Raw genomic sequence first — 24,896 nt, 5'->3', positions numbered from 1 at the left:
ACATGATTTGAAGCATTGTGTTCCAAAAATGTGTTTTGCTAAAGTCTACCTGCTGGTGGCGCTATAACAGGCCAATGTGAAAAAGGTAGCATTTGTTCCTTGACCTAGTGGGAATATGTGTGGCAAATTTCACGGTAATCGCAAGCTGCGTTGATGATTTGAGGCATTTTGTTCAAAAACGGAGCAATCCTGCAAGCTTTGGAAGCCAATATTAGCCAATCAGGATGGAATATGAAATACAGACAGATCGGACTTGATCACATGACTATAGAGATACTGTGTACCGATTTGCGTGATCTTTGGATAAAATCTCAAGGAGTAATATCCAAAAATGTGTTTTACATAAGTCGGCCCAAAGGTGGCGCTATAAAAGGCTGATGTGAAAAATGCAGGGCAAAGGTTTATCCTTAGCCTCTAGGGAATGCGCTTACAAAGTTTGAAACTGATCGATGGAGTTATAGGTAAAACCACAAATCGGCCTGTTATAGCGCCACCATGAGGCTGATTTCAAAAATTTTAAGTGGCATTTCTTCTTCGACCTAGTGGGAACATTTGTGCGCGATTTCATGATAATTGCACTTTGCGTTTGGGATTTGAGGCATTTTGTTCCAAACGGCTCAATCCTACAAACTTTGGAAGCCAATCTTAGCCAATCAGGATGGAATATGAAAAATCGGACAGATCCGTGTCGATCACATGACTGTCGAGATACTGCCTACCGATTTGTAGGATTTTTGGACAAAATCTGTAAGAGTAGTGCACAGAAATGTGTCTTGGGAACATCGGCCACTAGGTGGCACTAGAAAAAGCCCATTTGAAAAATTTAGGGCAGAGGTTCTAGATTGGCATCCAGGGAATGTGTGTGCTCACTTTGGCAGCAACCGGGCCAACGGCGACTGAGATTAGCTGCACACAAACTGCGAGGACGCACGCACGGACACACGGACGGACGGAGGGGAAAACATACTCTCCCCCATGCCTTCGGCTGGTGGAGACAATAAAAGTGAAGAGCTGAAACAAACAAGTGTATACCTTGAGGTACTCCTGTCGCGTGCGTGTGGCCATGGCACGGAACTTTTCAGACTTGTGTGCAGAATGCTCTCCGTTGACCATCTTAGCCAACAGGAAGTCTCTAAAGGCTGGGGAGTGAGGAAACATCAGCCCCGGTGGGACCGTGGGGCCGAAGGCTGGCACATCTTTTGATCTTGTTACAGCAACACTAAATAGAGAGAGAAAGATTAATGGAATACAATAATTACATTTTACATCGTATTTTTAACTGATATACTACATAAAATGACTTCTGATGAGTCAGATGAGTCTGGTTCATTTGGGCCAAACATGGGAACGTTTGGTTAATGTCCACTATGCTATCCTAATAGCCAGAATAACACATTATTATCCAATAAATATTATTACATTATTATTGTTAAATTAATATATTTATCCTTTATTTACTCTAGAAAGACTTGCTGAGTGTGCGTGTTCCTTTCCAAACGGCCCCGCTTCACACTCACTTGATCACACCGTGATCGAGTGACCGTGTGTACCTTACTCGGTACAATCACATTCTTGTATTGTTGGCCACTGGAGAACATGGAATTTAATAAATTGTGTTAATGGGCAGCTTGACAGTAATATCTGAGAAACACGCAGAGTGTTATTCATGCATCCCTCCACCCAGAGGTTTCTTGTTGATCCAGGGATTTGATCCTAATTATCTTCCGTCCATGGTCGACAAAACGATAACACCATGTACAGAATGGATTATTTATATTACAGGAGGCTGGAGGACTGGAATGTGTCGTTTTTACCTCCCAAAATGGAAGACAGTTTGGATAAACTGATTTTTATTACATTTTTCATATTTACTCACCTGTAGCAGGTGCCGTCTGTACAGGGACTGTGGACTCGAACGATGATGAAGATGTGCTGGAAGTGGGAGCGAATGTTTTTGGGAGTGAAGGGAAGAGCTCCAGGCTCCTGGAAGATGACGGTGACAATGTCGTTGCCGATGTGCCGCTTCCTCAGTAGCTATGTGAAGAGAGGAATGAATAAACACAAGGGTCAATGAGTTTATTCAATGTGAATACACATGTAGAAAGCTGGAAAGGTTAAGGGGAAGTACAGGTTAACTACTTGACCATTCAAATGGATGCAAATGTATCTATTTCATACATTTCATCCTGATCAGTGGACCATGAGGTACGTGCAGAATACTACCTTTTGGTCCAATGCACCGCTCACCATATCTCATCTCCAAATGAAACCATTCGCGTGTGTCATGCTGCCCGAACGTATAAGGTGGAATAACAAATGTATTTCCGTTGAGTAATTATATAGACTACTATTATACGCTTTGCATTGTCTGCCTCCACTTTAAATGATGTCCTGCCGTGCCGTTGCAGTAGTGTATTACATGTCATTATGTACGGTCTCAAAAATGTTACTGCACCAATATCAAGACAAATTAACTGGCAAATCAGATGACTCGCACGAAAGCACGATTACAATGAGCAACGATCGTCCATCTTTTCACGATCTTTTCACGTCTTGTTCCAGATGCGATGTGGGTCGCTATAACCTCTGGATCTGAACAGATCAGTAAACAGGATTGAGAGACAAATCATCTGGCTCAATGAGGGATCAAAAAGCCCAGGGGCCTCCAGAGGGTTCACGGCTTATCCCGGACCTATCAAACCATGATCCAAGTATCCAGCACCAAATCCAAACGAATCCTTCTAATCAACAACTAAGACCCGGCTTAATTTCTTTGACAGCTCAAAAGCAAGAAAGGACATCAAGTCCTGACCTGCTTTCCAGGGATTCCAGCTATTGACTTAATACTAGCCAGTGGCAACATATGTATATCAAGCATAAGAAACCGGTCATGATAGTATAGCAGCACAGTACTCTGCACGTACCCTCACACCCCAGTGTCATTACAACCCCCACCCCACCATCTAAGATTGACATACTGTACAACATCCAGCCAATTCAAAATACCCACATCGAGGATCAAATCAAGACATTAACATACATTAAACCATTATTAAACCATTACCATGTACCATTATTAAACCATTACCGTGTACAATCTACACTTTAATTATCAAACATGTTTGAGGTCACAGGCATTGCCTTGCAACAAGCATTGGGATCAAAAGACACCATTGTTTGGTTGTCTTTATATTTGAGCTGTGTGTTTGTCTGCTGGTTGCCCTCATCCGGTCCCAGGCGCGTAATGACCAGATCTCACCGGGAGCATTAATTGGCGGCTGCATGCCGAATCGTTTCCACGGCAACATCTCCAGCAATAGAAATTCCAATTAACAACCGACTGCCAACGCGGGGAAGAAAGAGGCTGCCTGTGAAATGAGAAGTGCCAGTTCTAATGAGGAGAGGCAGGGTGCGACTAAACGGGAGAAAATCACCAGCAGTTATGTTGTTATGATGAGGGAAACAGCAGAAGTTAATTATCTACTTTGATTATGGCTGTAGTGACTATTATTTGTTTCTCACTACAATATGGCCATTCTTGAATGAAGCCTGCCTAACCATGCGGGCCATTTTATACATCATGAGGACCGAGTTAACCTCTCCTTCATCACAAAAGAAGCTTGTATCCAAAATATGATGCAGTGTGAACAATGGACTAGGGATGGGACGATATGAAGATTTCATATCATCACGATGGTGGGACAAAAGAAATCGCGATTTACGATATTATCGCGATAATCAAAATCCATTATCCATGGGGTGGAACATTTGCCAAAAAATAGCAGCGCTTGTAGATAGGCTATTTTTTGGCAAAGACATTTGATAGAGAGTGAAAAAAAGACTGTATGAAGTACGTATATTATAAGTACCTTTTACCAATTATAGAGGGTTTAAGTGGTACCGGATATGCAGCTCAGCAAATAAAAGGTGAATTGATCCCAATGCATGAAGGAGGACGATATCACAATAAATGTAATCTCCATGATACGATTATCGTGAGTGTTTTTTATCACGATAAACGATAATATCGCTTATCGTCCCATCCCTACTATGGACTGCTCGAAAAAAGTCACTTCTCTCTCTCTCTCTCTCTCTCTCTCTCACACACACACGCACACGCACACTTCATAACACCGGATTACCTGTTGTCGGTTATTGGGTGTGTAGGGCAGCAGGGTGGAGACATGGAACATCAGCTCATAGTCTTTATAGGTGGTGTACAGAGAATGGGTTCCTGTGGAATCAGCTGGTAGACAAACAGAAAGCCTGACATCAGAGACAGTCACTAATACATGTACATCAGACTCAGAGACAGTCACTTAACATACGTACAATGACATCAATGTTCTTGTTATTAATGCAGCAAGATCCTCACAAAGTGGTTTGACATAGAAAGACAAAAGACAATAGCTGGTCGATAAACTCACAACACGTCGCGTCCTGACATGTTGCGACACATTTTGAGCTGTGAACATGTATATCAGCTATTTTCAGTAAATGTTCCCCGAAAATAGGTATGCTAGGGTTCAAGTGGTTAAATAAAGGGGGTATATCGGTCTGTAGGCTACTGGAAACTCTCAGTGTGATGAGAGATTCTGTCTTTCAATATGAATTTCCTTCATTTTCATCTATTAAAGCAGGGGTCTTAAACAAGGGGTACGGTACCCCTAGGTGGTCCTCAGAGTTACAGGGGGGCCGCCAAATCCTTGTGTGATGGGATAAATGAACCCTCGCATCCCTATACTCTGAGGAGAACTTTAGCCTAAAATAGCCAATCTACAAGCTCTCAGCGCCTCGAGGCGCGAGGCGTTGAGAGCTTGTAGACCGGCTATTTTTGGCAAATAGGATTGGTGTAGAGGTAAAGAGGAGCAGACCAAGTACAAAGTGAAAGGTCAAGTTTACTAAGTATCGACGATTTAAGATTCTAAGTGGTTACGTGTCAAACAAGTCTATGAATCTAATCTATCTACGAAATCGATGAGAATCTCCATCACACATTTATACAATATGTATAAATCTTCATCTCCCTCTCAGCTAAGGGGTCCTTGACAGTACATGTCTACAGGAGAAAACACAACATGTCTTCCTTACTCTTGGTATCCAGCTGGGCTTTGTACTTGTTGAAGCCCTTAAGGCGGACCCTCTGACCAAGCAGGTCCAGGAACTGCTCCAGAGCTGGACTGCCACTCTCATTGTTGTACATCTCCTCCTCTGTACTCTGACCAGCTCTGCAGTACAGGATGCCCACCTTGTGCTGGAAACTCAGCTGAGAAGAAAAATTAAAAACAGATACAGTATATTTAGGCATAACATTAGCCACTTGAACCCTACACTTAGTTCAGTGTTTCTCCAACTTTCAAATTTCAAGGTCTCCCCTTAACTCTGACAGTATACAAATGGAACCAAATGAACCCGTTAGGGTTCATTTGGTTCCATTTGTACACTGTCAGAGTTACAGACTTGTATGGGTCAATTTAGACCCCCCTAAAGACACCCACAGAGTCCCTGGAATCCACTTTGAGAACCACTGGCCAGAATCCCCCAGGGCTCTATACTAGGGACCATAGTATTTCCCACTATACCACCAAATCGCTCGGCCGAAAATAGCAGATCTACAAGCTCACAACGCGCTGCAACGCAACAGAATAGGGACATTAGGGTTCAAGTATTTGGGAATCTGTTTCGGGTGCTTCTTCTATATAATGTATAAACATTTTATGCATTTAGTGCTTATCCGCCTACTGTGAAGATACAATTCTTAGATATACAACATTAGATCCATCTAAAAGTAAGTTGCAATGGCATCCCAAAATATTCCTATAATTATGTATGATGAGGAAAATATATCCCCAAAAATTATATTAAGTCTGTCGTGCATTGTCGCCGCCAGTCGTAAACCTCTCCATTGGTTAAATTTCCATGGTTAAATGTTCGTAAAAGCAACTTTCATCAATACTTTGGTCATGATAGGTGCATATTCTCAAAATGATCGATGCAAAGCATTGTGAGCTTTTTTATCAGTTATTTTTTCTACTTTTGCGTGACACAGTCAACTGATGGAAGTACAATTTAGGGCAGTGGTTCTCAAACTTGAAATGTCAAGGTCTCCCTTTAACTCGGACAGTGTACAAATTTGGTTCCATTTGTACGCTGTCAAAGTTACAGACTTTTAAGGGTCAATTTAGAGCTCCATAGAGAGTCCCTGAAATACGCTTTGAGAACCACTGATTTAGGGCATGAATTGATGAAAAAACATAAAAAGATTAAATATGAAGATACAAGGTCCAGTCCGACAGCAACAACACATACACAGCATGAACTGTGGGCAATATTTACAAAAACGATTTAGCCTCTTGTGATTGAAGTACATTTCTATTTTGCAGGGACGGATTATTTTGATGTCTTGAGGTTAACACTTGTATGTACTGTACTGTATACGGTTACGGTTATACAGTATAACCTTATCATCACCTCCCTCCCATAAAGTGGTTTGTGGCTTTGCAAGGCCACAGGGTGTCAAATTAGCCTAAAACGCTCTGGTAGCAGCCGGCTAGACACCGTTTGACTTGATAAGGCATTTCATCTCCGGTTATCAATATCCATTACCTGACTCTGTGGGCTGAGAGAGGAAAGCTAAGTGTGTGTGCTATCAGTCCGAACAGGGGAGCCAGCAGCACAAAGGGAGAGTAATTACATTTCCACTGGCCCCACAGTCAACAGCAAACAGCTGCTCTTGAATTATGTATGAGGCCCGGAAAAAAGAAAGCTTCAACAAGTGATTCTCACCACCCACCAAGTTATTTAATAACTTGGTGGGTGGTGAGAATCACATTTTATTTTCACAATGGGATATCCACCATTAAAAAAAAAAGAGACTGTGCAAACTTTAAACCAATGACGGCTCTTTTTGACCATTAGGAAGATGGGATCCACTATATTTTTATTAAACTATTAATGACGAATATCAAGAGTTTGGTTACTCAATGATCACCGTTTTAAAAAACAACATCCTGCAGGGGGTTTGTAAGATAATTTAAGTCACTGGTTGATGATTACATTTATGTATTGGAATGTCTACATTTTTTAAGAGGCTTGGTTAAGAAGATATCGTCGTTGTCGTGCAGAAACCTCATATCTCCAAGTTTCAAATGTGTACGTTCTCGTAAGTAAATCCCTGCTTCATCGTACAAGGCCGTCGCACAAAAGTAGTGAAAACAAGCAGATCTACAAGCACACAACGCCTCGCGGTGCGAGGCGTTGTGTGCTTGTAGATCGGCTGTTTTCACTAGTTTAAATCATTTTTAAAATGAAAAATGCAAAACGAACGGTTTTGGACATACACGTTTTTCACCCGACAACAACGATATGCTATCTTGAGTGGAGCCAGGTTCATCTCTGAGATGTGACAACCTCGTCCTCAACATCACAAAATCATTTCTTTAGAGCAAAATGTCAATTTCACATAGACTCTTGGTGGCCACCATCACTTGCAGCCAACACTGTGGTGATCAGTGGTTACTATGACAACAGTACCCACAGCCATGCACGTGCTGGCATCATCTGTGACTGGGGGTACAGGACCTGTGGCGTTAAGGACATGATTCAAGTGGTGAAAGCACAGCAAAAGAAAGACGGGATGCATTTGAGACACTACAATCATGCTGCGCTACAGCATGTTACATTCTAAGCTTTCAGATAATATTCTCATCCACAGGTTCCGACACTTCAGACAGACACTTCCAATAATAATAATAGCGACCGCCAGGTCGCAGTTACTATCAAAACCTCCACCGGCTGTCTGTCTGTGTCAGTCCGTCACACTTTTGCCCTACTCATATCCCCGCCACTGTTGCCCATATCCATGCCAAACTTTGCACCCACACTCCTTGGCTGCCAAACCACAACCTCCACCCCTCACATGGCCCTCTTCTAGTGCCACCATGAGGCCGATTCTTGCAAAACACATTTTTGGACACTGCTCCTACAGATTTTGCCCTAAAATCACGCAAAGCGGTACACAGTATCTCTAAAGTCATGGCATCAACATGGATCTGTCCCATATTCCCTCCTGATTGGCTACCATTGCCTTCTAAAGTTTGTGTATGCGACCTGATGGTCGATTAGCTCCCAATTAGGGAGTCTTACTGGTAATAATCACCCCTTGGCTGTGAAACTGAACCTGTGACCTCCTGGTCACAGTCTCCAACACTACGAGGCCATACTTCACTATTAGTAACTATTAAACATGACTGCATTTAACATCCTGCATAACCACGTAAACCATAAACCTATATGATCGGGATCCACCAGGGTTCTGTACTCGGTCCCCTACTCTTTTTTTCCCCCAATCTAAACTAATGGTCTTCATCAAAAATGGCCGATCTACAAACTCACAACGTGTAGTGACGTGATGTTCATCCAACGCTACGGTTCATGTGGTTAAAAGTCCAGTTATAGAATGTTTAATATACTGTATATAAGTGTATTTAAATGTATGAATATGTCAGGTCTGCCGTTTCTTCTATACTTTGAAAATATCCCTCTGCATTTCATTCATGAGATTCTGTTACAACTACTATACCATGTATGTCTGTGTACTGTGAATATCTTTACGCAGTCATTATACTACTGTACTGTATGTCTGTACGGTGATTATCTATATTATATACAGTATGTCTCTGCTGCAAATTTCCACTGACAATCAATTGATTCTGAATAAGCTACAGTATAAACAGGTACTTTGAAAAGGAAATATGTACAGTATGTATGATTGTAGCTGAGTTAATTAATAAATGAAATTAAAATAGAAACTATATTGGCCTCAATATTCTGGGAGGCCACAGTTTTAACCTAATAACAATAACCACATTAGTTTCATTCATACTTCCATCCATCATGCTAATTAATGAAACTGACAAGGAAGGGCTTTCTTATTCATCACAACTGTCCCAGCAAACACTGACATGGAAAGGACTGATTTATCTCAGCATATAACTCAGTTATACAGTAATATCACTTATTGTTTTTCATCCACTCTGGAGAAACAGAGGGGACTTATTACTATTACTTAAGAAAAAATAGGAGAGTAGAGGAGGACGACGTCGCAACCACGGCATTAGGGCCTTTTTCGTCACTGTCGGGCAGAAACCTTGTATCTCCAGGTTTCAAATGTGTACATTTTTTAAGTAAAGCCCTGCTTCATCATACAAGGCCGTCGCACAAAAGTAGTGAAAACAGCAGATCTACAAGCACACAACGCCTCGCAGCGCGAGGCGTTGTGTGCTTGTAGATCGTCTGTTTTCACTAGTTTAAATCATTTTAAAAATGATAAATACAAAACAAACCGTTTTGGACATACAAGGTTTCCACCCGACAACGACGATATGTACATAACAAGGTACATTTGATTGCCTTTATAGACAAACATTTGCATAACCGTGATGGCTACACTCACCCCTTGCTGGTCCAGTTTCAGCAGCTGTTCGGGAACCTTCGGGGAGTTGGTAGCCAGGCGGAGGCACTGGATGTTGAGTTCGGGGACCACATACTCCAGCACTTCCTTCAGAGGAAGGCCTCTAGTCGTACCGTGCTTGGAGGTAGAGGGCACGGCGTCCTCCAAGATGGCGCCACGCAGAGTGGTCAGCTGGGAGGAGAAGGAGGAGGTGTCATGGGCTTTATTTAATTAAACATCTGTGGTGGGGTGCAAACTCAATTACGACAACAATGATATATCCCTCACAATTCACCCTCCCTCCTGAGAGACAATATACCCTGCCTATTCCGGTCTATAGTTTAAAAGGTGTGACCAGTACATCTGCAACTAATCATTTGAGGCAGATGAATCCGTCTATTGTGTTTAGTTTTTTTTTTCTTCTTTTTTTTTGATAATTCAAATAATCTATGGGTTAAATATCAGGGTTAAAAGAAGCCCTGGGCACCCTTTACTGACCAGTCCCCATGAGTATATGGTGTGACATCAATAGAAAATGATTGATTGAGAACCATTGCACCTAGCCAGTAGCCACCCTGCTGCCATATGCCAAATGTATGCTAGTCATTGACTGCTGCAAGCATTGACTGCTGATGCCCTGGACCATGAAAGTAACCAGCAAAGGGTACAGTTTAAAATGTATGCATTTAGCAGATGCTCTTATCCAGAGTGACGTACAAGAGTGACATGGGAATAAGCAGACTAAGTATGAACTCTACACAATAAACAACAAGGTGAATAGTCAAATAGTCTCCAAACAATGTAGTGCCTCAAAGAAACTAGGGTGACAGGTTACATCGGTACAGTGAATTTGTTAATTAAAATGGTGCTTAGTCAAACCTTTTGTCACAGTAATAAGTAAGCTGACCTCTTCACTTTCACCCATGACATAGAAGCAACACATAATGACGATGAATTATTTATCTCAACAGTTGCTGTGTGCCAAGACTTTTTTCTCTTGACGGCACAATAATGAATGTTTATGTCATCCAAGGCAGTGTAAAACAGGTCTCTGACAGGCCAGGTAGTAGAGGTCAATTAGGATGCCAATCGGGATTAAATATGAAATTAAATGATGGTCACTTGACTATAAAGATAATAGACTAGTTTGCAAATCCCGCCCCATTCTGCCCTGTTACTATGATGGGACATTTTCCCTGGGCAGATTGTTTTTATAGTGGCAGTGAATGGGATTTTTTTTATGTTTTCATAGCCTCATTACAGCTATATAAAGTACCAAAGGAAAAACATCTAGGTGATATTAATAAAAAGGGAAGACAAAGGTACAGTAGTTACATTGCAAAACAGGGGGTTTTCCCGAAAATATATGTTTTAATGTGTTTAATCCCAGTGGGACAGAATCACTATTGCAGATTCTTTTATAGTGGAAGTGGATGGGATTTTTTTTTGGTTCATAGCCTCATTACAGCTATATAAAGTACCAAAAAAAACACATCTACGTGATATTAATAAAAAGGGAAGAAAAGGGTACAGTAATTACATAGCAAAACAGTAGTTTCCCCCCGAAAATATATGTTTTAATTAGTTTAATCCTCTGGATCAGAGAGAGAATAGAAATAGCAATAGAAAGCGCATTGAATCTTGGGTAGGAAGAGGAGAACTATAATCTGTTCTCCTCACATACACGTAATTCTGCCCATTTAAAATATATGTACCCAATCGTAACTAGTTAGACCATTGATAAGGTCCATGTGAACTAGTTTGTTGAAGCTTATTCATTATGATGAGCGAGATCGCCCCCTACTGCCGCGGCCGTACCAGGCGATTGCCGTGCTCCGCACTGCGGACAGTTTTTGAAAGGCTGAAGCAACATTCTCCACTGCACAAACTCCACCCCCGATAGCAAAAAGTGAATGTTTTTTCTGGTTGGCCAGTCAGGGAGTCTCAGGGACCAATCAGAAGGCTGACAAAAGGTCTATTGTACCGATTTGCGTGACGTTCGGACAAAATCAATGTGAAACATTTTGGGCAGAGGTTCTACTTGGCTTCCAATGAGTGTGTGTGCACATTTTCAAGTCGATCAGAGATTAGCTGTACACAGACGGAAGAACAGGCGGACGGACACGCAGGGGCGAAATCATAGTGTCGGCTACGGCTGTACTCTTTTTCCTGAATTATTAAATGAACAATGGTGTGCTGTCGAGTTCAATCACTGTGGTTGGAATACTTCAAATATACTGTAAACTACTGTAAAAATACTGTAAACGTCTGCACATTAGGGCATTCACCAAATATTCAAATATTCGAATATCAAAGTCACAATTCGGCGTTGTTCACCGAAGTTGAATATTCTCTTTTTTTCTTTTTTTATATATATAGTTTATAAAGCTTGGCTAGATAGGAAGTCATAAGAATGAGTTGTCAATATGGTTCTCAAACCTTTTTAGGCTGTGACCAGCAAAATAAACATATTTTAACAGGGGATATGTGACTCGGTTCCGCAGATAAATATTGTGAAAATAGCCGATCTACATGCTCACAACGCCTCGCAACGCAAGGCGTTGTGAGCATGTAGATCGGCTATTTTCACAATGTTCGCCTCTTGCTTACTTAATATTTGACAGTTTGGCCTGTCCTGTCGAATGTTCGACTATTCGAATACTTTGAGGTTGAATAATTCGAATACTAAAAATCACTATTCGTGAATGCCCTACTGCACATCTCTACCAACATTTAAAATCAATAGGTGGAACCAAATGGTTTCAACTTTATGTATTTATTTGTACCCTTTTCTATGTTTTTCTCCTCTGTTTTCGATCTGTTACAATTTGAATTTAGATCTCCCATCTTCTATTTCATGTTTGTCTAAATCCTCGTCCTTACTACTGTGACAATTTTCAAATACAGTTGGTCTTCTCTTCTAAATGTGATCCTCTTACCTCGCTGGTTCTGAAGATGAGCCGGTAGTTGTACTGTGACCCGTCCTTGCCTTCATCCAGCTTCTCCCTGCGGATGCTGAGCGACACTGGACCCAGGTTCTCATCAACACCAAAATAATTCTGGTGCTCTGATGGGAACAGGAGGAATCTAGTTAATATAGATACAACCAGATGTCTGCTGCAAGTATTAGCTGGATGCTTAAAAACTATCTGGGTAAGGCCTGATTTATTCTTGGTTTTGCGGCGAGTGCACAGAAAATATCAGAAACGCAAGCTCACCAGTTGTGAGCTCTGCTATATTTTTGGTGTGCAACACCAGAAATTCACTTAGGTCTCTTCCTGTGGTTAAAGTTGTAAACTAATCATATCAAATTACTGACCTTGATGACCTTAGTCATTTACACGTATCAATAAATCCATGTGTGGATGGATCTAGTTCCACGTGCTAAAGTATCTTGTACCAGTCAATGTGCGTACTGGCGTCAGGGACATACTGTAGTGGAGATATATCAATACAGACACTGACATCAAGTATCAGGACTATGCCAGGCTGCAATATCACATCATTATCTTTTTCACACTCTTGGAGGAGGTTCGATCCATCTAATGGAGTTCTAAATTGATTGCAGAACAAAAAGGTTTTGTTCAATGACCCCAAAATAACGTAGGTCAATAATGAGATAAAAGCGCTGGCTTGGATCAGTACTTGCTGAGAGTTGAATCATGGCCACACACCTCTTTCCCCTCCACACACTTTTAAAATGTGTCACATTGACACATGACACAAATATAACTCACATAGGATCACAGCATGTAACACAGAACATCACAGCAAAACATAATATAAAACATAAACTACCATTGTCTTGGAGGGAGTGGCACGTACCCCACCAAGGCAATGAAAATGACTAAACTAGTGAAAATAGCAGATCTACAAGCTCACTACGGGGGTGGCTTCGCGCCTCATTGTGAGATTGTAGATCGGCTATTTTCACCTACTTCTTAAACATTTATTTTCTTTGATTTATTCATGAAATTACTCTGAAAAACATGGAAATCTTAGCTTTTTGGGGAATGAAAATGTTTTGAAATAATTAAAAAACGAAATAAAGGAAACAAAAAAATGTGGGGACCCATAAAAATGTGTCCGCGACCGACAAACGGGTCCCGACACAGTGTTTGGGAACCAGTGGGCTAAACCACCAGGCAGGCACTCATCATTGTGGGGTTTTTAATGAGAAACGATTTAGATGAGCACATCCTGCAGTCATAAAATACCTGAAACTGAAAGGCATTGGCTGGCTTTAGTCTATAATTATTGCTGTGCCTCGGTGTTATGCTTGGCACTCAGCATCAAGGGTTGGATTGGGGGTAAGTCCCAGCGACATACTAGCGTAATGTCCAGGGGGTTTACTTGTACATTAAGCTGCCTCACGCTACAGAAACAGGAGATGGGCTCCTGTCCTGTCCTATGGCAACAAGGCTTACTTTATTGGTATTACTGCTGCTGAGTGGCTGTTTCAGTTTGGCTATAAAGTTGTAAGCAAAATCTAAGTATGTAGAGGATTCTACACAAACTGCCTTGAGGTACCATGAATGCTAACATTTCAGGCATGGGGCATAGTACCCCAAACGCTGACAGATTCAGTGCCATACCCTACTTGAGCTGCAATGCATTAGGAATGCAAACTTGTGAAAGTGTCATTCTCATGTTCTGGATAAAATAACCTTATTACTTATTCATTTGCCAATGAATACAAAATTATGAGGCACAATGTTTTATCCGACAGGAGATTAAAGTTACTGAAGCTGAAAACAGATGTGTTAAAATGTACTTTCCAGCCGCTTTAAGCACAGCATGCATACCTCAACTGACACTGGCAATGGCTTTGTATGATTTATTATATCCATACATCTTCAGGCATGACACAGAAAGAAAAGTTATTTTCTTGACCTCCGTCTTCAGTTTTAAGTGGGATTACAATGTGGTTAGTGCAAATACAAAATTTTCTTCAGAAACATTTTGTTGTGCAAAATATGTTTCACTTTGTGAAACAGAGTTGTCAAAATGTGTCTGCAGTGTGTAACAGTCTCTGTAAAACGGTGTACAATCCTACATATGTACTGTATTTATTTCCCAATTCAAGGGAGTCTCAAGTCATGCATTGCATCGCATGTCAGTCAACGAATGAGTAGTATGAAGATTTGTTACCAGCAATCTCACACACTTTGACGTATGACATTTAAGCAGATCAATGTGGCTGAAGGTCAGAGGTCATGTAACAAGCAAAACATAACAAGCTCAAGATGAATTCAACATGTCCTGCAAAATTGTTTTGGGCAATGCTGTGCTTTACAATGGCTTCAAAGTTGGTTCTACAATGAAAACCATGAGAGCATAGCATTCACACTTTAGTTTGACTGATCATTATCATCATTCAGACTATTCTTAAAATCAAAATGATCTGCCAATTGCAGTAGGATAATTTGAGTAGAATATTTTTTTAAAGGCTGAATGCAACAATCACATAAAAAAAACTAAATTAACAACTTTTATCAAAAAGTAATTTCTTACCTTTATTGTAGAAGTACTTCTGGTAGTAGTATGACCCTTGGTCAACATGCTCTATGGTGTTGCGCTTCATCACATCCCTTGAGAACGCCTGGCTTTCCCTCGGAACCTCCAGCACCGACACCCCTGCATTGGTGCAGTGGCTGCTGAGTGTGGACTCTATAGAATAACCGTCACCTCCGCTCACATAGGGGGCACTGTTGGATCTGCATAAGACCAGTTTCCTCTCGCCTTCTCCACCAGTCTCGTTGCGAAAGAACGGGCAGCTGAGCACCAGATTGTTGCTCTTCCCGTCCCCCTCGTCTGCATCCATGCTCGCTTTGAGTCCGAGGTCCTCGCAACTTCCTATTGGGGATTCAAAAGTGGGCATGATGGGGTCAACCCCCATCCCGCCTAAAGAGGCCTGGCACTGGGAGGCGGCAGATGCCCCCGTGGTCGTGTTCTTCCTCCGCGCAAGGTTAGCGCGGTTGACGACGGCCTCGCTGATGTTAAAAAGCACGCTCTGCACATCGTAGTGGGAGAAGCACTTCTGGAACGTCAGTGCCCTCCCACCAAATTTCAACTCCTCTGGGTCAACATAGTCCCCGTCAATCTTTATACTCCTCAACCTCTTGAAGATGGACGTCTCCGCCTTCTCACCAGACTTTGTCCTCTGGACAAAGGCCCGCTCCCTCTCGCGGCTGTAGAAGAGAGAGCTGTCCACGTAATCGTAGCCGGGGATGCAGACAATGTCACCGCGCGCAATCTGTGCAGCGGTCTGCAGGCTCGGCGAGAGGGGCGACGCGTTGAAGCGCAGCAGTTCAGGGTAATTCTGCTGCTGCTGCTGCGGTGGTGCGCTAGGCTGCTCCGCCGGGTCAGACTGGTAGGCCTGCACGGTTGCTGCGAAGCCCTCACTGGACAAACCCTGGTGGTCCAGGGACGAGGCGCTTCCATACTCACGACGCAAAGTAGCTCCCGTGTTGGGATTGATCGAAGTGTGATCCATATCCTCTGCACCAATGTCACTAAGAGTCACCTCGCTGTTACTGCGCTTAAACCTTGCAAGGCGGCCCATGTTAGAGTGGCTCAGGAGGTCACAGAGTGGGTATTTGGTTTCCGGGAATTCCGAGTCATCCAGCATTTCCTGGCTCTTCTTAAGCATGGCAGCGGTAGTAGGGTTAGGAGGTCCGTTAGGGAAGCTTGGTATGAGGCTGTCGTACCTCATAGGAGGACGCACCTCCCAGCCGTCCTTCCGCTGAGGCCACTCCGAAACTCTTGCGCGAACGCCCATCTTGGGCATGGCGGGCGCTCCCTGAACACTGGCAGTAGGAGGTCCCATGTTCTTTAGACCTCGAAGTTTCTTATTGAACAGGTTTTCCGACTGCATCAGGCAAACTGCAGCCTGTTGATTCTCTGGCTACTCTGCTTAGATACGGGGTGTCCTCTGATTTTGGTGGGCTAGGTTTGTTCATACCCTGTGGGCACTCGGCACTTCCCAGCCCTGAATTTCATGACTCCAGTTACATCTCTGGTGGTTGCACAACAAAGGAACAGGGAAATACTTTGGATTCATAAGGCCCATACTCCATTTAAGGCCAACAGGTAGCTACAGGGTAGATGGCAGCATGGGAGTGTTCCTCTCTGATTGGTGTGAAGCTCAGCTGGGGGGTCTTCTGTGGTCACCAATCTGACAAGAGATAAAACAAAAAAGCAAGTTTTGTGAAAATCCCCTTAAACGGAAGAGCAATTTAACATGTATTTATTTATTCATTATTCAGGGAAATGTTAACAGCGCAGCGCCTTACATCGTGCTCATATATAATACATTCACACCTTAGAGATGCTCAGTAGCCCAATACCAGTAATGTTAACTGACAAGGCTGTTCAAAGATTTTCCAAGATTATTTCCATCACAGGGGTTGATACAAGGTCGCAGAGGCACTTGCCTGTCGGGCAAGTACAGGTCACGTTCTACTTGCCCAAAGGTCATGCCCATTTGTCTGAAAAGTAAATCGTCCATTATAAAATGATAGGTTAATTTGAATTTTGTTTACTTTCTGGGGCTGTGCGATAAAAAAAGAATACCTACATAGCTATGATTGAATATGACTACGGGTTCACATTATATTTTTAAGTGTAGCAACAGTGAAAACAGAACATTATAGCCAGGTAAACAGTGCTCTTATTTTACATTCCACAGACCAGAGACAGAGCGATCTGTCTCAGGCCACGTTCAGGTGTTTAGACACATATCTCGTGTTGGATTTGTAGGCGGTTGCATCCCCTCTCAAACAGCTTTATACTTAAAAAAGAACATTGATAGTTGAAATAGCAGAGCTTGTAGATCTGCTATTTCCACTATTTTTGACTTATATGAACAATTTTCAACATGGAAACGATTATGACGATAATGAAAAATAATTGTGATTATGTCAAATAATCGCGATTAGAAGGTTATGTAATAAGTGTGACAGCCCTAGTCTGAAACATTAAACAAATCAAATAACCCTGTTATACCACAGGGTTATTTGATTTGATTAATGTTTCAGACAATGTCGAAGGTGTTAGTAACCACAGCGGTTGCAGCCATGCAAAGCTGTTAGGTACCAAGTTTGGCCCTGCAGACACAGCATGTTTGTTCATTATTAAAACATCTGAAATAAAATAGAAAACGTCTGACCAGCCATTTGAGAGCAAACTAATCATGAAATATTGAAACCGACTTGACACTTCCTCCATTTCTCATGAATTGTAAACCATTCCTGCCTGAAGATGGATAGTAAAGCATATTCAATGATGAGTTTTACTTTCACAATTTTGTCTGAGTGCATTTTGACTTGTTTTGGTCAGCGTGTTATTCATTCAAGGTTTCATAAAACCTCCAAAATGTCCCTGTTTGAGGTTATTCTTGTTTTGCCACACCTTCTTCTCACACAAAGACCTTAATTACACAAAGGAGATCAACCATTTGAAACACAGTGATCTACACAATGATTGTTGTGGATATAAAAAAGTAGAATACAACGTGGAATATTATTGAGGTTATTTACTTGAAAATGATAGTATCTCGTTATCATTTCCATTTTTAATCAAGCTAATAGCACCATGCAACATTTTTCAAATTCATAGTGTTTTCTACAGAGGCCATTTAGGCTACATCAGTAATGGGTTTGTACTGCTCATTAATGCCGTCATCTGTTGACAAATCTAGGACAAAATGAGTAACGATCTCCACTGTAATACTAATATTTCACAGTGATGTGTGGATGCACAGCATAACAAGACTGGGGGTTTTCTCTCCGTTCTATTTTTAAAAAAGGAAAGAAAAACAAAACGCAAACAAATACACCATTAAACAAAAGCATGGATCTGCCCAAGGAAAGGACAGACAAGGTTAATACGGTCCATTTTACAAATATTCTTTACCAGTATTTTTGAAGGTGTCAAACCCCCCCTTAACTTTGTTTGACCTATAATCCATAAATACAGAGATTAGAACGGCTGGACTTTATGCCTCCAGGGCCTTTGAATCAATCAGCTCAAACAGCTCTCTCTCTGGCTGCCTGGGCCCGTTTCCAAGCTGGGTGTGTACAGTATGTGTGCAGAGGCGTCACAAGGGGGGGGGGGGGGGGGGGGGGGAGTGGGACTGAGTTACTGGGGGGGGGGGTGTGGGGAGTGGGACTGAGTTACTGGGGCCCCAAGGTGGAGGGGCCTTGACTATTTTATACTTTAGCAATTGAAAAACAGCAGATATAAAAGCTTATAGATCTGCTATTTTTGAGAATGTGTGCATATCTTTGAATGTATGCATTTTTAAGCGAACACTCAAATTTTGATTCTGAGGGGTCCCTGGAGCAAAATATATTTAGATGGGGGGTCCGACTCTGTGGCCAAATACATACCATTTTGGGGGTACACCAAAAGGTTTGAGCACCACTGACATAGAAATAGAGGTCTTTCAAAAAAACCTTTGACGTTTGAAATATTCAAACTTTCAAAGACTTGCCCAAATCTTCAAGATTTTTCAAAAATAGCACCGAGTGCTGTGCTGCGAGCTTGTATATCTGCAATTTTTCAATAGTTAAAGCACAAAATTTGAGTGAATCCTTATACCCAGGGCCCAGAATTGGGTGCGACACCCTTCTATGTGTGTGTGGCTCCGTGTGTATATATTGTGTTTAGCGGTATGCAATCGTGCATTCTAAGCACTAAGGGACTATTCCAACACCCTACATGGGTAGTACCCCTGCTAACCTGGCAAACACCACCACTGGCACCAGCCACCATTTGTACAGGGATTAAAGCAATGGACTCCATCCATTTTCTACCCTCCTTGGGGTTTTTCTTTGCCTTGTTAGGCCCGATTTATACTTGGTGTCTCGCATCGAAAACAGCAGATCCACAGGTGAGCTTGTAGATCTGTTATTCTTTATGTGAGACATGATGCGCATGGCGTAAACAGTCTGAATGAATGAATTATTCAAAAAACACAAAAAGATTACATAGATTCATTAGATCATATAGAGTCCCAGTGGTTCCCAAACTATTTAGCACAGAGCCACTGTTGGAAAACAGTGATATAGATTAGACAGATTGATTAAATGCATTAGATAGACAAATAATCAAATAGCTGGATGTTGTCGATCTACTTTACTCCTGTGCCACTGCCAGAGGTGGAATTTCTTCCAGGGAACAAGAGAGACGTGGGATTGAACCAAGATCACAATCGCATACACATTTCACCATGATATCACACACACACACACACACACACACACACACACACACACACACACACACACACACACACACACACACACACACACACACACACACACACACACACACACACACACACACACACACACACACACACACACACACACACACACACACACACACACACACACACACACACACACTTCCATGCCAGAAGGTAGGCTGAGATCACATTGTTGCTGAAGTGTGTGCTTGTATTGCAGGGAAGTTATTCAGGCATGTCAAAAGTCTGTATTATTGTATTACCCACAAACTGCAGAGGTAAATAGGGCATGTGAGAACGCCTCTCCTACTGCCTATGCCGGCAACTTATGTTAATTGGTTTCCAGAAAATGTAACCGTATCCATATCTATTCTGAAGATGGCTTAAGACAACTTGCCTGGACTGAAAATATAATAGCAAATCAGTGAATTAAGGAATGAAAGATAAAGGCTGAATAGTTTGTTTTGTTTACAGCTTAAATGAGTGGTTTGCATTGGGCTACACTGCCGACAAGATACTATTGATATATTGCAATGTAGTTAAATACAATTGTTGTAATGCAATAAATGTAAAAGGTTTGGACACCCCTGCTGATTGAAAAACACCACAGGACTGTACTGATCACTCTCCATAAAACAAGACCATGGTCCATAATGCACAATGAAACTTATTTCACGCATCTCTTCACACTCAGCAGAAGTTCTCATCATGTTCAGCTGGTCCAATGCAGCCCTGGACACTAACCAGGGCCCCTCTGCAGCTGCAACCATATGTCATGTTGCTGCCTGAAGGTTGAATATGTGTATATGTATGTGGTGTGACATGCATACTATACCATGTATTGTATTACTTTTGCTGTCCCTGCGCCTCATGTGACACCCCGTTGTCCTTGTACCATTGTGCCACCATGTACTTTATTATGGCATTGGTTGTCAATAGATCTCTGCACAAAATAAAACCCCCAGGACAAAAATCCACTCGTCCTAGACAATTCGTCCTCCTGGTCCCCAAACTGTGGAATAAACTCCCTGTCGCACTTAGAACAACAGACTCACTCCCTAGCTTCTGCCGTGGACTCAAGACTCACCTCTTCAGACTCCACCTAAACCCATAGCACTACTGTAAAGGCCACTTTTAACCGCACAGATTCGGCGACGATTCGGCGGCGGAAGGGGGCGGAAAGCGTCTGTTGCCGAACGGGAGCTCATCGTCAGGTTTTCGGCAGCGGGTCGGGAACCTTATCGACCGAAAACTGGAAAACTGGACTTGCTCAGTTTTGTTCAGTCGCCCCTCGCCGTCGGTAAGATTGAGGGAGTTGTAGAATAGTTTACTACTGCTCCAAAACCAAGCCAAAACAAGCCAGAGACATTTTCCCGTCGCATATTTTTACTAAATACCATATTCTCAATCTCAACTCTCAATTCCTATTCCAATCGGATCCAAAGCAAAGCTAGTAGTAGGCTAGTAATAGTCCATCAAGTGCCCGTGTTGTTGTTTTCTTTTTTTTTCCTCCTCTGCACGGAGAACAGAGCTGCCTCCGGCCGGGTTAGGGTTGCCAGATTCTGTGAGTGAAATATGCGACCAGGTCTATGAAAATAAGCCCAAAAGCGCGACCAGTTTCACCTCTGAACTCTATTACATTAGTTATTTTATAAAATAATGTTGAAAGCAAGGCCAAATAAGCAACTACACTTCAGAAACAAGCCCAAACAAAAGCAACCCACACAACTAGCAACATTATAGGAAAACAGGATCAACGTTGCTTATAAGGAGCAGACCTGGCACCACTGCCATACAGTAACTACAGTCGGCGTCGTCTGAAAAAAAAAAAAAAAAAAAATAAGTGCTTAGTTTTTTGCAGTTCTTTGCAGTCTGTGTACAGTCAGAAGGAGTCTCCTGTAGGCTGTTTGGTGTGTAGACACCTTAACACTCCCCTTGATGACCACACATGAAGCTAGATAGCATTTTTAGGTTTTAGAAGTTTTTTACTGATTAGGTGTGTGGTCTACCTATGCTATTATTCTTTCTAGATTGATATTCCTATGCATTTGTTGTATTGTTGTTATACTGACATATTATCTTGCTTATTATATTGATGTATTGCCTGCTTATTGTAAGTCACTTTGGATTAAAGTCTGCTAAATGCCTAAACTGTAAAGTGTAAAATGTCCCTAACACAACTTCTATTAGGCTATAAATAATGTTATTCTGAAAGAGCCAAAGTCACAATGGGGTCAATTGGGCTATTTAGACAAGGAGATTAGATCTAGTTCTTTGGCATTTGGAGCTGTAGGTTTATACTAGTGTTGTTGCCACCTCAACATTTGCTTTATAGCCCGACCAAGAACAAATAAAATCTGAAGGAAGATGACATGGGGTCAAAGTTATGAATGCTGAAACATTCCATGACAGTTTGATTATTTTATGCACAATGCTGGCTTCATTCACCACATAAATGACACACCCTTGTTTGTGCAAACTCAAAAACTGCAAACGTTTCAAACAACCATTCAGCTGAACAAATAACAGAATAACTGATCTGCACTTCAACTGGGATGGGAAAGATTGGCCCATTAAGGTTCAAGGTTCTTTTGTTACATCCTGGGAGTAGCATTTGCAGTTCAAATTAAATCACCATAGAGGAGGGTGGCTAATTTGTTCATCATATGACCGTGTTAAGCCCTTTGCACACAGGCGCGTTTATCCGCACGGATAAAACGGACAATTTTTATTTATTTAAAGAAAACAATGATTCTCTATGACCTCATGCACACCGGATCCGAATTAGCCGCGTGACGAGTGGCTGCGGCCGTGCGTTTTTTCTCGATTGAACCCAGTTCGATTCGTGCGTCTTGTCGCATGCGGTAAAAAACTCGTCACTCCTTTTATGACTCCTTTTGGGATCCGCAGCGCCGATTCCGCACAGCATTGCACACCAAATGCAATGCATTTTATTCTTGCAGCAAACGAAAAGAAAAAAAACGCAACTGTCCTGTGTGCAAAGGGCTTTACTCGAGTCGTATTTTCAACCCCATCACCAGGTCTTGCAAGGAGTATAAATTAGACTCCACATTAGTGCACTAGCAGCTACAGTTACAGTATATATATATGTTTGTTATGAAGGCTAACTTGTCCCATACATACATGCTGTCAGTGTCTTGCTGACTGTGTGCGTCAGAGCTCCTCTGGGGCTTTGGCGAGAGACATGCATTGAGTTTCAGAACTGCCAATAGTGCCTTATGCAAGCAATGACATCTTTACCCAGTTCATCCCCAGCCATTCTTTTCTCTTACTCTGCAAATTATTTATTCATCCAATTGTCCATTCATTAATTTTTCATGTAGATAAGAACTGGAATTTAGACCAAGTTCTGTCTTCCTTTTATCTTCTAGTGATTGATTATTATGCATCTACTGTACCAGTGTTTCTCAAAGTGGATTCCAGGGACTCTGTGGGTTCCTTAAGGGGGGTTTAAATAGACCCATATAAGTCTGTAACTCTGACAGTGTACAAATGGAACCAAATGAACCCTAACGGGTCCATTTGGTTCCATTTGTACACTGTCAGAGTTAAAGGACCAGGTCACCTTTGGGACAACCAGATCTTATTTTATTGTTGTGTGGGACACGATCAACACAATGTTGAGTTATTTTTTGTGTTCAATCTGTGTTTTTAGATATTTTAGTATTTCAGTATTCTACAACTGGTCATATGATGCATTTTGCATCATATGATGCATGAGATGATGCAATATCATGCTACAAAGCATCATATGACCAGTTGTAGCATGCTGAAATACTAAAATATCTAAAAACACAGATTGAACACAAGAAATTACTCAGGATTGTGTTGATCGTGTCCCACACAACAATAAAATAAGATCTGGTTGTCCCAGAGGTGACCTGGTCCTTTAAGGTGAGACCTTGAAATGTAAAAGTTTGAGCAACACTGTACTGTACAATGTGTTGTTTTCAAATTCTACCAAGGTGAAGCCAAAAGGCATAGTATTTGCCTTTGGCTTCACGTTTCTGTTCCATTACATTCTATTCTAATCCTTACTTGTCAGGCTGTATGGAGACTGAGAGAGTGTCTCTCTGTTCTCTGGCTGTTCCCTGTTGGCTCCCATCAGCTGTTCAAATAAATCAACGCCAAGACACCAGCAGAAGCTCCGGGAACGGCCCCGCCAAGCCAAGAGCTCCCAGCTGAGCGGGAGGCGGTACAACATCATGGGAGGTTTGAGGTGTGTTTACACTAGATAAGCTCCTGAAACCTCCAGGAAGAGGCATTTCTACAACTGCACACATGCCCTGGCACATAATCGAGATCGTCGCAATTATTATTTTTTGCATAATGGTCATAATCGGTTCCATGTTCAAACATTTTCAAATATTTTCAAAAATAGTGGATAAGCAGATCTGCAAGCTCACAGCTTTTATTCAATATGTTCCAATGTTCATTGCCAAAATCTAAATTAAATCGATAATCGCAATTATTTGTATGACAAGTATCGTCAACAAAAATGCCATGATCATGACAGCCAAATGGATTCATTCAACCACTATACACCATTACACAGTTTGCCTCATTTCTGTTAAAGTTCAACCTCATTCAAGGGTATGAATGCCCCAGCAGCACCTGAATTACTGGTAGCAGCTAACACAAAGCAATGCCTATGGTAGAAGTAATGCATTGCTTTGCCATTTCATGAATGTGTGCCAAGGATGAAATAATTGATGGAGGCGCCGCGGGATATGAAGTTTTTTGCACTAATAAAAAACGAGCTAAAATACCTGATCTACAATCTTACAACGTGTTGCACTGCAATGTGTTGTGACCTTATCTACCAGTAAGACACCTCGACATATCGACAGGAGGAACCGGGATTTGAACCACCGCCGACCCATGGATCATTGGCCAACCTGCTCTACCTCCTGAGCCACAGTCGCCTTATTCAGCAAGGGAGCGTGTCGCTGTTACTACATGTCATCTTTTCGACACCCGACTCTAACCCTCACCTCCGTGGAGTGAGTCACTAACCCTCCGGTCGAAATGATGGTCGTTCGAAAGAGCGCAATTTTCCCTTCAGCAAGCCAATTAAATGTCTCTCACACACTCTCTCTCTCTCTCTTTTCCCCCAGTAATCCCAGTCTTCCAGCCATATGGCTCTCAGCAACATCAGTGTATCAGAAGGGA

General features: G+C 42.0%; 1 protein-coding gene across 1 annotated transcript in view; it reads right to left on the bottom strand.

Annotated features, from left to right (window-relative positions):
- Positions 1-24,896, bottom strand: part of sipa1l2 (signal-induced proliferation-associated 1 like 2) — a 113,357-nt gene that overhangs the window by 52,271 nt on the left and 36,190 nt on the right. Inside the window, exons 3-9 of the mRNA XM_080722314.1 lie at positions 14,966-16,628; positions 12,391-12,518; positions 9,455-9,643; positions 5,092-5,266; positions 4,143-4,246; positions 1,877-2,034; positions 1,033-1,219 (exon numbers count right to left, since the gene is read on the bottom strand). Of these exons, the coding sequence (XP_080578440.1) occupies positions 1,033-1,219; positions 1,877-2,034; positions 4,143-4,246; positions 5,092-5,266; positions 9,455-9,643; positions 12,391-12,518; positions 14,966-16,328 (2,304 nt within the window). The 5' untranslated portion in view covers positions 16,329-16,628. The remainder of the gene's footprint in view (positions 1-1,032; positions 1,220-1,876; positions 2,035-4,142; positions 4,247-5,091; positions 5,267-9,454; positions 9,644-12,390; positions 12,519-14,965; positions 16,629-24,896) is intronic.

This window comes from Nannobrachium achirus (genome assembly GCF_963921795.1).
Source record: "Nannobrachium achirus genome assembly, chromosome: 3".
Classification (NCBI taxonomy): domain Eukaryota; kingdom Metazoa; phylum Chordata; class Actinopteri; order Myctophiformes; family Myctophidae; genus Nannobrachium; species Nannobrachium achirus.
The sequence above is the reverse complement of the archived record's forward strand: the minus strand, read 5'-3'. Positions and strand labels throughout refer to the sequence as shown.